This window comes from Mesoplodon mirus (assembly GCF_964341445.2).
Source record: "Mesoplodon mirus genome assembly, chromosome: 15".
NCBI lineage: Eukaryota > Metazoa > Chordata > Mammalia > Artiodactyla > Ziphiidae > Mesoplodon > Mesoplodon mirus.
The window spans coordinates 85,622,458-85,634,968 of record NC_138991.1 but is presented as its reverse complement, the minus strand read 5'-3'; the positions used below and the strand labels follow the sequence as shown (position 1 = coordinate 85,634,968).

Here is a 12,511-nt window from a genome sequence, read left to right as displayed (position 1 = left end):
CCGTGATACATAAAAACGGAATTTAGAACTAGCCCTCAGATATCTTCACTTGCACAGCAAGAGTGAAGTGGAACCCTAGCTCTGACGGATGAAAGTCCTGACGGGACATTTGGTCCAGTTTCGTGTTAAAACTGTATTGATGGGGGGCTTCCCTGGTGGCACAGTGGTTGAGAGTCCGCCTGCCGATGCAGGGGATGCGGGTTCGTGCCCCGGTCCGGGAGGATCCCACGTGCCGCGGAGCGGCTGGGCCCGTGAGCCATGGCCGCTGAGCCTGCGCGTCCGGAGCCTGTGCTCCGCAACGGGAGGGGCCGCTGCGGTGAGAGGCCCGCGTACCGCAAAAAAAAAAAAAAAACTGTATTGATTTCACTTCAACATAGAAACCACCAAGAGCAATGAGGGACGTTCAGGCAACAGCACCGCGCAGACATGACACTGCAGAGCAGCATCTGTGAGGAGCCCCGGAGGCGGGGGGGACTTCCAACTGCACCACATCAGAAACCTGACGCCCGCCTCCCCTCTTCAGGGCAGAAGCAGCATCCAAATCTGAATCAGAAAAGATGCTGGAAATGATCGAGTTGGGGCTCCCCCATGCTCTGTGCACCCCCTCCAGGTTACCTGTCCAAGAGGGAGCTGTGGGCCCAGGGCCTGGGTCCCGGCCACAGAACAGCTTCATTTGTATGCTGTACAAACTGAGCTCTGAGTACAGGGCCAAGGGTTAAACAAAAAGCTGTTAATGCTCTAGGCCAGCTCCCTTGTTTCTAATCACAGAGAAAACTTCCCAGGGAGAAAAGCAGCGCGAGCGAGGCCCCAGCACGAGACACAGGCCAGCACAGAGCAGGCTGCCTGAGCTCGCCCGCCTCTCTACCCAGCCAGTCCTCTGACACCACGTTCCCGGTCCCAACCCCACCCCGCCCGCCATGGAAACGTGGGCTCCTCTCACCTGGAGATGGGCTGGGCCCCGTGCCAATTCCACGCGACGCTCAGTGTCTGAAAGACACACTCAGGCACGGGGACCACAGGGGAAGAACACCCAGCACTTTCCACAGCAGGAATGTGGTCAGATTCCCTGTTCATCACTTAGAGCTGTCCTGGCACCCGAGCGCCCCACCTGGAGCCTGACAACCCCCCAGACCCACCCATTGCTGTGGTTCCGTGACTTGCTACTAAGGAGCTTTGAGCCTCAGCTGGGTAGCAAGGCCTCCATTTTAATGCATTTAAAACCAGCTACCAGCAGCCTAAAGCCCATTTCCCCAAGCACTAGGAAGCCAACTCTCACCCTCAAAATTATGTAACAGTTTTATAGCATAAAAGCACCCAGATGAACATTTCCCGCTGATGGTAAACACTGTATCTGCAAATTAACCCCCAACGACTACAAGACTCTTTGCAGATTTCCACAAACACCACCTGCCCACAGAGCAGAAGCAGTTCCTGAGGTGAACTGGGCGTCTAGGGCGAGACATAGAGGGATTCTCTGGGGGTGCTGGGAGCTTGGCTGTTCTGATGAGCTTTCAAGTGGCCAGCACCATGGGAGCAACCTGGGTCCACCCGGAACACCCTGGGAAGCTGCAAGATTACATCTCCAGGGACACAGCACATCTTCTAATCCCAGCAAGGTCAGATCTCATTTGTCCGCGTCATCAGCAACCCTCTCAAGAGCGTAAAGGACTCGCAGGCAGCCACCCGGAACAGACGGGGATGTGCCCTCCCGACCTGAGAACTGCTGCCCACTCCCTCGAGACTCAGAACTGTGACGTCCACCTCAGAAGGAGATGCTCCCGCACACCACGGCACAGAGCGTTCTCCGAAACAAGCACCTCGGAGAACAAACCCACTCACCTGCTGTGCGGCCTTGTCAGCGAGCAGTGCAAATTCAACGGACAGGCCTTTCAGCGCCTGTTTGAGGGACCCCCACGTGCTACTGTTCAGAGTGGCCCAGGAGGGGAGCGGGGTCGTGTCAGACCCTAAAGCACTGAGGAGGAGGAAACACACAGGGGTAGAAACACTCAGGCCTGGAAGCTGGGCGGGCAGCCCACCCGACGCCCCCCTCTGCCCAACAGCACACCACCCCAAGGTGGCCGCCCTGCACATCTCCCAACCGAGATCCCTGCTACTGGAAGAGCAGGAGCCCCAGGAGTCTGTCAGAAAGGTAGGATCTCGATCCACCAAGACCTGGAACCAACTGTCAGTGAGCCCCCGAGGGAACGTGTGCACGGCAGGGTTGAGGCACGCAGTTCGGGGGACCACTGCAGAGGGCAGCGTCCTGGCTCAAGGCCCGGCCCCTCCTCCAGAGGAAAGGAAGCGTGACCAGCCCGGCACGGCCCTTCCCGGATCAGATGAACCTTGTCTCAGGCCTGATCCTGACAACGGGGGAAGCCCCTACGTTTGGGAACCCCGATGCTCTGCCCACGCTCTCCACCTCTCTTCTTTCCTCTAAATGCGATCTCGTCTCCCCAGCCCTTTCCTTCCCCTCTGGGGTAGGAGGAGTCAGAACGAGAGCCATTACGGTAAACACGCTTTCTGCTCCAAGCCCGCCACCAAAGGCTAAATAAAGACCCCGCCCCGCAAAACGGACCTCGTGGAGCCCACCAGGGTCACCTGCCTCAGCTCCCTCCCAAATATGAGGAGGTCAGCAGCATTGTCGATGGCCCGCGACACCATCCGCTCGGCCCTGTCGCGGAGCTTGTGAAAGCTGTTGTAGATGTTGCGGATCAGCTCCCGGCTGATGGCGAACTGAGTCTGGATGTCGGCTGGGAGGAAGTCCTGAGGGGGGAGGAGACTGGGCGTCACCAGACGTGAAACCCTTCCAGAAAAGACGAGCAGCGGGAGAGGAGGCAACTCCGTCGACCGGGCAGGTAAATGAGCCCAGACCCCCAGGCCAGGTCACACAGCGCCCAGCCCAGGAGCCCACGTCTTTCTCCAGCGCCCGCCCTGGACCCCTCTTCTTGTCCAGAGGAGACACAGAAACCGGCACTACACGTACACCACAAAAAGTACGATCTGCGAGCTCGACACGATGCCCCTGCGGTCCTGACTCTGCACGAGGCCCAGGCCTCTGTACTTCCTCACTTATTCCCGAAGGGTAACTCGTCACCAGCTTCAATATTAACTACCTATTAATATTAACTAATGTTAACTACACAATGCTTAGAAAACAAAAGGCTTAGGAAATAAAATGAAGGTAACAGAGTCTGTATTTTTGTATGGAGAAGTAGTTTAAGAAGAAATAACAAAAACAAAGCTACCAAATAGCTACTTTCATCCTTTGGAGAAAGAGACCAGATTAACTAAATTTAAAAATAAACCAATGCATCAATCCCCTGAAATCCAAAAAGCTGATGGCCAAGCATCCATGCATCTGAATCACAAAACACCTGAGGACATGGCACGAGGGGCCGGTGGGCCCTGTGGTCGGAGACGCTCAGTCACACCTGGGCCCTTCAGCCTAGGTGCTTGGGACCTTGCAAACGTCAGCCTCTCTCTCTGTTTCCTCATCTGTAAAACGGGCACGACACCCGCTGGGTTTCAGATCAACTGAAACAAGGGTCAAGGGAGAAAACCACGCAACCCATCTTAGCACGACGTCTGGCTCACAGCAGAGGCAAAACAAACATCACTAACTATTCACACGATTACCGCTCTGGGGGAAGGGATCATCAAAATCAAAACAGTACCTTGGCCCGAGCAGCCAGCTTACAGTTCATGAACTCGTCTCCCACACACTGAGCGGATTCCTTTAACTTGTTCTGCACATCCTGCAAAAGCGAGAGAGAAACACTTGACCCTCAACCAGCCACAGAACCAGAAGCACGAGACCAACTGAGCCACCAGAAAGCAGGGTCTCCACGTGTTGGCCTTTTTTTTTTTTGTGGGGGGGGGCTGCGTTGGGTCTTCACTGCTGCACGCGGGCTTTCTCTAACTGCAGCGAGCGGGGGCTACTCTTCGTCGTGGTGCGCGGGCTTCTCATTGCAGTGGCTTTTCTTGTTGCGGAGCACGGGCTCTAGGTGCACGGGCTTCAGCAGTTGTGGCTCGTGGTCTCAGTAGTTGTGGCTCGCGGGCTCTAGAGCACAGGCTCAGCAGTTGTGGCGCTCCGGCTTACCTGCTCCGCGGCATGTGGGATCTTCCCGGGCCAGGGCTTGAACCCGTGTCCCCTGCATTGGCAGGCGGATTCGTAACCACTGCACCACCAGGGAAGCCCTCCATGTGTTTGCTTTAACGTTAAGTATTCTGTAATCTCTTCCTGTCTCCTGTTCCATTTTTTTCTCATTGGCCTTAACCTTTGGGGTGGTCGGTCTTCCAGAGGCAGGAAAGCCCGACCTTGTGACAGGACTGCAAACTCCAGCTCTGGAGTGGAGCTCTCTCTCCAGAAAGACGGAAACTCCACCTCCAGACCAGGGACATGAGTACTTGGGACAGACGTCGGAGTCACTAGATGCTGGAAGGTCCCACGTGGGGCACAGACACAGGGACTGAAGTCTCCTCCCTTCCTATGATCAGACCCATGGGGTCAGGGCCCCCAGAGTCCTGGGAGAGCTGGCGGCAGAGAAAGGGCAGCACTGGGGTCCCGAGCCCCGGCTCTGAGCTCTGCCCTCTGACGGGAGGCTCCCTGGCAAAGCCGAGCCTTAAGACGAGCCCCACAAAGAGCCACGGAAGATACAGGCAGAGACCCTAACGCGCAGCTGTGTGTGGGTGAAGGAATCGTCACATTTCAGAGATGCCCTGAAGAGCATGTGTCCCAGTTCCCTCATTTTACCAAGAAGCAAATGGTGCTGGGAGGCCCAGGGACAGGCGTGTGTGTGAGGGCAGCCGGGGCCGCTGGAGCCCGGGGCCGCTGGAGCCCGACGCCGCCCGGCTTCCGCAGGAGCTCGCCCTCCCGCCCCCCTCCCTCTGCCTCGAGCTGAGCGTGGTGCCCTCGTCCCAGCACGTCCCTCTGCTGTGGTAAAGATCCCAGTGCTACAGAAGCCTGTCCAGCCCCAGGGTTCGAAAGACCCACCCTCCCAGCTCAAGGGCAGAAGGCCACAGCATGCATTCCTGGATGTCTGGAACGGGTCCCATAAAAGGGGCAGACCGACAGGCCCCCCGGGCACCGCAGAGGGAAAGGCCACAGCGTCTCTAGGGGTCAAAGGCCCCTTTGGCCTCCAGGGAGAGAGAGGTAAAGGAGGCGGCCAGGCTTGTGTGGAATCCACCTCTGCGTCTCTGCGCCCGCATCTTCCCGCAGCCGGTGAGGGCACGTCTGTCGCACCGCAGGCCGTATGGGGCGTCCTCACTGGAGCCCCCTCCGCCCACCCCAACAAGGAGAGGGTCCCTTGGGGAAGCCTCTGCGCCTCCGAAGAGCTCAGCCCTGGGTGCACGGGGCTGTCCAGGCGGTGCCTCGTCAGGCTGTGCCTTGGCATCCTGACGGACCAGGACGGCCTGACGGCAGCCTGGAGAAGGATGCTGCCGCTCCAACGTCGCACCGGAATCAAGGCCCACACAGAGCTAACTTCCCAGGACACACGTCCACCCTGCAGCTCGGCCGGGGAGACTCAGCGGGCGCTCCCCGTAGCACTGAGTCCAACCCAGCCTTCCTTCTGTTTTATTATTTTATTTTGGCCACACCGCACAGCCTACAGGATCCTGGTTCCCCGACCAGGGACGGAACCTGCGCTCCTTGCAGTGGAAGGGCGGAGACTCACCCACTGGACCGCCAGGGAAGTCCCCAGCCTTCCTTTTTAAGTAAATGCTCATTCACATCTGGAGTCGCTAGGCTGTCTGTCAACCCTCCAAACCACAGAGGCTCCTGTGTATCAGCTTCAAACCCTCAGAGACTGTGCTGAAAAGCCACCCCTTCCACACAAAACCCTGAGAAGTCGGAACCAGGATGCCCCTTAGAATCATACTCAACCTGTTTGTTACCTTGGGAGAATATAAGTCATATCTGTGTTTGTCCCATGTAAATAGATTCTGTCATGGCACACAAACAAGGGGATTAAGGGGAGAGGATGAAACAAAAGCAAATTTAAGAATGAAAATAAGTGGGACTGAGTGGGCCTGGGTCTGACCCCTGGTCGGGGAACTAGGATCCCACAAGCCGCGCGGCACGGCCAAAAAAAAAAAGAATGAAAGTAAGACCCGGGGAGCCTCAGGCCCCAGCACGCAGACAGCTGGGCGGCAGGTACTCACGGGGCCACTGAAGGACAGGAACAGCTTGAGAACAACGTCCTCGGAGAAGGGCGGGTGCCGGGCCACCAGGTTGATGAAGCGCTTCAGCGCTCTCCTCCGGGCCTCAATGAATTCCCTGTCAGCTGGACACAGAACACGGGGTGACCACACAGTGCCTGGGGCACGAGCCCCCGCGACCTCACTCTTGGTGCCCGACGCCTCCCACACGGAGAGCTCTCCAAGCCACAGGGCCAGTCGGGGGCACTGGGCACAGACCACAGGCTGCAGAAGGCGCACCAGACCCCCAGCTCCGTGCCCTGCTGCCTACGGACACACCCGGTCCGGGATCTGCTGAGGAAAAGCACACAGCCCGCTGGTTTTACTCGATGGCATTGGATCCCGCACTGTGATCCCTTTCTGATGCTGCTGTCTATGAACAAATGGGTTTTCCTAAACTCATATATATATACATATTTTTTTTTTTTGCGGTACGCGGGCCTCTCACTGTTGTGGCCTCTCCCGTTGCGGAGCACAGGATCCGGACGCGCAGGCTCAGCGGCCACGGCTCACGGGCCCAGCCGCTCCGCAGCACGTGGGATCTTCCCTGACCGGGGCACGAACCCGTGTCCCCTGCATCGGCAGGCGGACTCCCAACCACTGCGCCACCAGGGAAGCCCCTAAACTCATATATTAATTTGACCCAGTTTTCCTGTTCACATCACTTATTACTCGCTCTCCAATTGTGAACTGCTTTCGTTTGGGTTACGTATTTTCACTCCAAGGGCAAAAAAAGTAAAAGTGTACAATGATGCACTGGGAGTATTTAAATCCAACCACAAATAAAAATGGTATTTAAAGTATTATTTTTAAATTATTGAAAAAAAGCTGGAAGAGGATCTCCCCCCTCAAGGCCACCAGGACCCCGTCCGCTGATGGCTACGTTTTCACTAAGGCTGAGTCACACGACCAAGCATTGCAGGACAGTTTCCAGGTTCCAAGTCCTACCCACACCCAATCAACCTTGCTGCCTGGATTTCACTGAGCGTCCACCTTACTCCCTAAGTGTTCCCAACTCCTGCCCTCAGCATCCTTCCCCTTCCACGTGATAGTATTTGTTCCACGTGCTCAGATGGGGCAAGAAGAAAATGACATTATCAGGTTCTGATCTAGTCAGTGACCAGTGAAAGCAGCACTTTAGGACGTGGAAAACGGCAGGAAATCAATGGCTGGCTTTGGGTACTTGCCTTTGGATCGGGTTTCATCTAGAATCTGAGAAAAGGGCTGTGGGTGAAGATCAGTGAGACCTGAGAGGAGGCCTCAGCTGACTCCCGCTCTCTGGAACCCTGGGACAGACAGGCCAGTGCAGGGGGCACGGAGACACCTGTGATCCCTCACCTAGCCCCAGGTAATCGCCGGGGAAGCATGAAGATGAGATAGCCACCTCCTATTGTTTTCATCTCCTTTGAGATGCAGGTTAGGTCACTGGGCTGACGTTCACTTCTGTTCTCTCGCAGAGCACGTTACACTATGGTGGTGCCCACCGCTCTCCTAGCGCCGGCAAAACAAACAGCGCTCCTGGTCCCCCACTCAGGAGCCCCCGGACGCCTGGCCTCTGTCCTCTGGGAAGGAGAACTGGGGTACACTCCTTCTCCCTTGCAGAACGGGGTACTTCCCTATGTGTCAGCTATCAGGCAGGAGGCTCACGTAGCTGAGGGCACCAGGTGATGTCACCGTCCCGTACCAGACCTGGGCTCTAAGCCACAGCTGTGCCCAGATTCCCCAAGGGCTGGTGCTGCACCACAGCCCTGCTACCGTCCCACCCCTGCTGGGCAGAGGGCCAGAGGAAGATGGGCCACGAGTGGAGAGGGGCGTCCATCACGGAGCCAGGACCTCAGCACAGGGCGGGGGGACCCCACCCCCCTACGCCCCCCGGCCGCCAGCAAACCCAGCTTTACCTCCCAGCATCCTCTTGGGCGGGAGGGCCGGCACCATGCGGTACGGGAACTTCTGCAGCAGCATCTCGTGGAAGACCACGAAGTCATTGTACCGTCGATACACGCAGGACTTGAAGCGCTGCAAGAAAAGAGGTTCGGAGCTCAGTAGAAACCCTCACACTTCACAGTTTCCCCTTACCTTTCCCTTCCACCACTAAATAGAACCTGTGGAAATAATAGGACTAAATTCCTCACCTTCTCTCACCAGGCCTTTACCAGAAGGAGAAATCGTCTATGTCCTTGATGGATGGAAATACAACTTTTAAACACTGCATAGCTCTAACTGTGTACTTAATTAACCGTCTATTATTCTGGATCTTCTGAACAAGAAGAGTCTCCTTACAGGAGTTTTCACCTATATGGCAGCATCCCTCCTCCCCTTAGGTATCACATGGGAATACCTTTGAGGGTATGTCCTCAACATACACTTTCTTTTTTTTCTTGTTTTCTTTTTTTGCCGTACGCGGGCCTCACGGCTGTGGCCTCTCCCGTTGCGGAGCACAGGCTCCGGACGCGCAGGCTCAGCGGCCATGGCTCACGGGCCCAGCCGCTCCGCGGCACGTGGGATCTTCCCGGACCGGGGCACGAACCCGTGTCCCCTGCATCGGCAGCCGGACTCCCAGCCACTGCGCCCCCAGGGAAGCCCCCCAACATACACTTTCAAACCGTGCTAACGTAAGCAACACTGCACCTCCTGAAACAGACCCAACTGCCTAAACGCAGACCAAACGCCGGACACGAAGACTGAAACACGGCAGACGTGCAACTCAGACGAAACTGCCGACAGAGTCCACCCTGAGCCCACCCTTGAGAAACCTGCAGGTTCCGCAGGATTAGCATCCCGTCCAGAGAGCGGCCGCACTGGAGTCGAATATAAGGGCTCTCACGAGAACCAACATGAACAGCGATCTCTGAAATTAACTGTGTTACACTAGTTAGTAATTAACATCACCGACTGGAAAAAGCCAGTCTGAGATAGTGACATACTGTGTGGCTCCAATGACATGACACTCAGGAAAAAGCAAAGCTACGGAGACAGTGAAAGATCAGTGGTGTCTGGGTGGAGGTGGGAGAGGGGTGAAGGGGGCGGAGCACAGGGGACGCTTAGGGCAGTGAAGCCACACTGTGTGGTTCTACAGCGGTGGACTGAACCCAGAGGACGTACAACAACAAGAGTGACCCGTCATGTCAACTGTGGACTCTGGGTGACAAGGACGTGTCTGTGCAGGTTCATCACCTGTAACAAATGCACTGCCTGGCAGGGGGGTGACAGTGGGGGAGGGGAAGGTGGGAAATCTGTTCCTTCAGCTCAATATTGCTGTGAAACTAAGAACACCCCCCAAAAAACAAAGTCTATAAAAAAGCTAAATATACTACACAAAGGACAAGTATGAAGCCACGTGTGTCCACCTCTGGCGGGCATCGGGCCACGTCCGCACCTGCGGCCAGGCGTCTGGCATCAATGAACTCTGATTTCAGGGGTGCCCCTAACAGCAAGCACGCAAGCAGGGGGCACAGCCCGAGGAGCCCCACGGCCCAGGAGCCACCCCCGCGGTCCTAACATTAGCGGGCTGACCCCTCCACGCACGTTTCAGGAGGTGACCTGGGCAAAACGGCCTCCTTCTAAAAACGTTCGTTACGAGGTCATCAGTTTACTTCAGGAGCAGGCAGTTTAACGAGACAGAAGATAAGGCCACTGTCACAGAAGAGCAGCTTGTCACACATGCGGGGCGCCCGGCCCATGGGCGACGAGGCCCCGGAGGAGGTGCCGGAGCCTCCATCCTCACCACGGCCGAGGAGGCCAGACCGCGGCAATGCCAGACGGCAACGCTGTCCCCGAAACACACGAGGGCCTCCTTCCCTCTCTGACCTCTGCTCTCCCCCTTGGCAGCGACACTGACCAGTGTCAGAGCGAAGTTAACTCCCAGACTTCTGTCATCCTGCCTTTAAAACACAACGAAACAGGGCTTCCCTGGTGGCGCAGTGGTGGAGGGTCCGCCTACCAACGCAGGGGACACGGGTTCGTGCCCCGGTCCGGGAAGACCCCACATGCCGCAGAGCGGCTGGGCCCGTGAGCCATGGCCGCTGAGCCTGCGCGTCCGGAGCCTGTGCTCCGCAACGGGAGAGGCCACAGCAGTGAGAGGCCCACGTACCAGAAAAAAAAAAAAAAAACTACAACAAAACAAAACTGCTGTGATTCTTGATTCTCACAGAACACGGCAAACAGCGTCCGCAACGGGGAACTGCTCCCGGGTTCTGGACACGCGCCTTTCTCCCTGCGATGACAGTCGTGATGCTTTCCCAGCCCAAGCCGTGCAGTGCTGCTTCCTGAGCCTGTGACCCGGGCAGCTCTCAGTGGCGGGGGCAGCACTGACCCTGCGAATCTGCCCCCCGCCGCACACACGGGTGCTCTTGGCTCGCCGATGACTTAATCCCCGGGATAAAGAATAAAAGCTCCCATCAGAACGTATCCTAACTGAACCAAGATAACAGGCGAACGGACAAAAAGATCAACGCTGCAAATGCCACAGGGTTCTACGCGCCCGGCCAACCCCGGGGCCAGGCATCTGGCACCGATGAACTCTGATTTCAGGGTTGCCCCTAACAGGGATGGCAGCACCATTTGGGGGATGAGCCCCGCACACTGACTCGGGGTGTGGAGCCCACATTCTGTGGGGTCCACGCTCTCACCCTCGGGGACGTCCCAGCATCGCAGGACCGCCCCAGGCTGGCCCGTCCAGGGCTTGCACTCCAGGGCCTGACCGTCTTGAGGCAGGATCCCAGAGCTCTGGCGGCGAGGGCGGGCAGGGCCGCTGCGGGGCGGCCGCAGAGACAAGCATGCTGGGGGGCCCGCCCGCCGCTGTGGGTCTTCCCGGCGGCCCTCCCCCTCCCACCACCTCCGCCCCGCACCGCGTGCCGCAGGTACCTGGCTGGAAACCTCATACTCCACGTGCTTGAGGAAGAGGCCCTTCTTCTCGGGGATGAGCTCCACCTGCACGGCGTCCCTGGCCAGCAGCTCCTGCAGCGTGAGGGACAACAGGAGTGGGTTCCCCGGCGGCATCTGCATCCGACTGGAGTCCGGGGCCCTCGGCTCGCTGACCTGGGGCGCTGGTGAGTCTGCAGGAGACAAGGTGAGCGCAGCTGCTCAGACAGGGAGGCCGCCCCTCAGACACCGCCTGCTGGCTCAGCACGTGGACTCCGGCCACGTCACCCAGCCAAACCCCATCCTGGCCCCGGTGACGCTCATCCATTCAGGCTGGGGGGTCCACTCAGGGCCACGTCCTCCTCTCACATAAACCACCACGCCATGAATCAGCAACACGCCCACACGGCCAGGACCGGGCAAGTCTAGTTTTCAACTTGGGCAGAGAAAAAGAAGTGAAATATTTACAAGTTACGTGCAAAAATAGAGTCCTCCTTTTCTCCAGAGTCAAGAAAAGGGTTAAAACAGAGAAATGGGCCACACGATCTTCTACATTTCCAGAATCAGAGCACACTGCGTTCCTGCCACCACAATCATTCTGATGTGTAACAACCTGCATGCTTGCTTGAGCTAGAGTTCCTGCTCACACAAATCAAAGCATTAAGCCCTAAAACTTCAGCTTCCTTAGACACAAGAAGTCACCCACGTATCATTCACAGGACAGGGAAAGACAAATCAGAGATTTTATATCTAACAACCTGCCAACAAGCAAAGAAATCCCGTTAAAAGGTCAGCTTGGTTTTTAGTACAGAGAAGAGTTTAGAACTTTAAAGAAAAAAAGGTTCTTTTCAGTTAAAAAAAGAAGAAGTTTAAGGCATCCCTTGGGGGAAGAAGGTCTCATTCCAAGCAACACTGCTATAAACAAATACAACAAAGGGTAGATCCCACTTCTCCACCGTCTCAATTTTCTACAAGGTCATTGTATCACTTTTTATGATTTACTTCTTAAAGTAATTCTTCAGTGCAAGATTCTGGTTTACATTCTAATACAGAATTAATGACCAGATTATTTTCATCTGTGAAATCACTCAGCATTTTAGGATTTAAAATATAGCTGCCTTGAACTGACCTTAAAGATTAAGAAAATAAACAAGGGCTTAACTTGTATCTGGGAATCCCCAAGGGCCTCAAAACTCCATACAAAAACTAAATGTCGGGCTTCCCTGGTGGCTCAGTGGTTAAGAATCCGCCTGCCAGTGCAGGGGACATGGGTTCGAGCCCCAGTCCAGGAAGATCCCACATGCCACGGAGCAACTAAGTCCGTGTGCCACAACTACTTAGCCTGAGCTCTAGAGCCCCTGAGCCACAACTACTGAGCCCATGTGCCACAACTACTGGAGCCCACGTGCCTAGAACTCTGTGCTTCACAACAAAGAGTAGCCCTGGCTCGCCG

At 56.3% G+C, this 12,511-nt stretch overlaps 1 protein-coding gene across 1 annotated transcript in view; it reads right to left on the bottom strand.

The window, feature by feature from the left end:
- Positions 1–12,511, bottom strand: part of SNX8 (sorting nexin 8) — a 40,627-nt gene that overhangs the window by 8,433 nt on the left and 19,683 nt on the right. Inside the window, exons 2-7 of the mRNA XM_082645305.1 lie at positions 11,062–11,252; positions 8,097–8,214; positions 6,163–6,284; positions 3,675–3,755; positions 2,603–2,763; positions 1,840–1,972 (exon numbers count right to left, since the gene is read on the bottom strand). Coding sequence (XP_082501431.1) covers positions 1,840–1,972; positions 2,603–2,763; positions 3,675–3,755; positions 6,163–6,284; positions 8,097–8,214; positions 11,062–11,252 — 806 coding nt within the window. The remainder of the gene's footprint in view (positions 1–1,839; positions 1,973–2,602; positions 2,764–3,674; positions 3,756–6,162; positions 6,285–8,096; positions 8,215–11,061; positions 11,253–12,511) is intronic.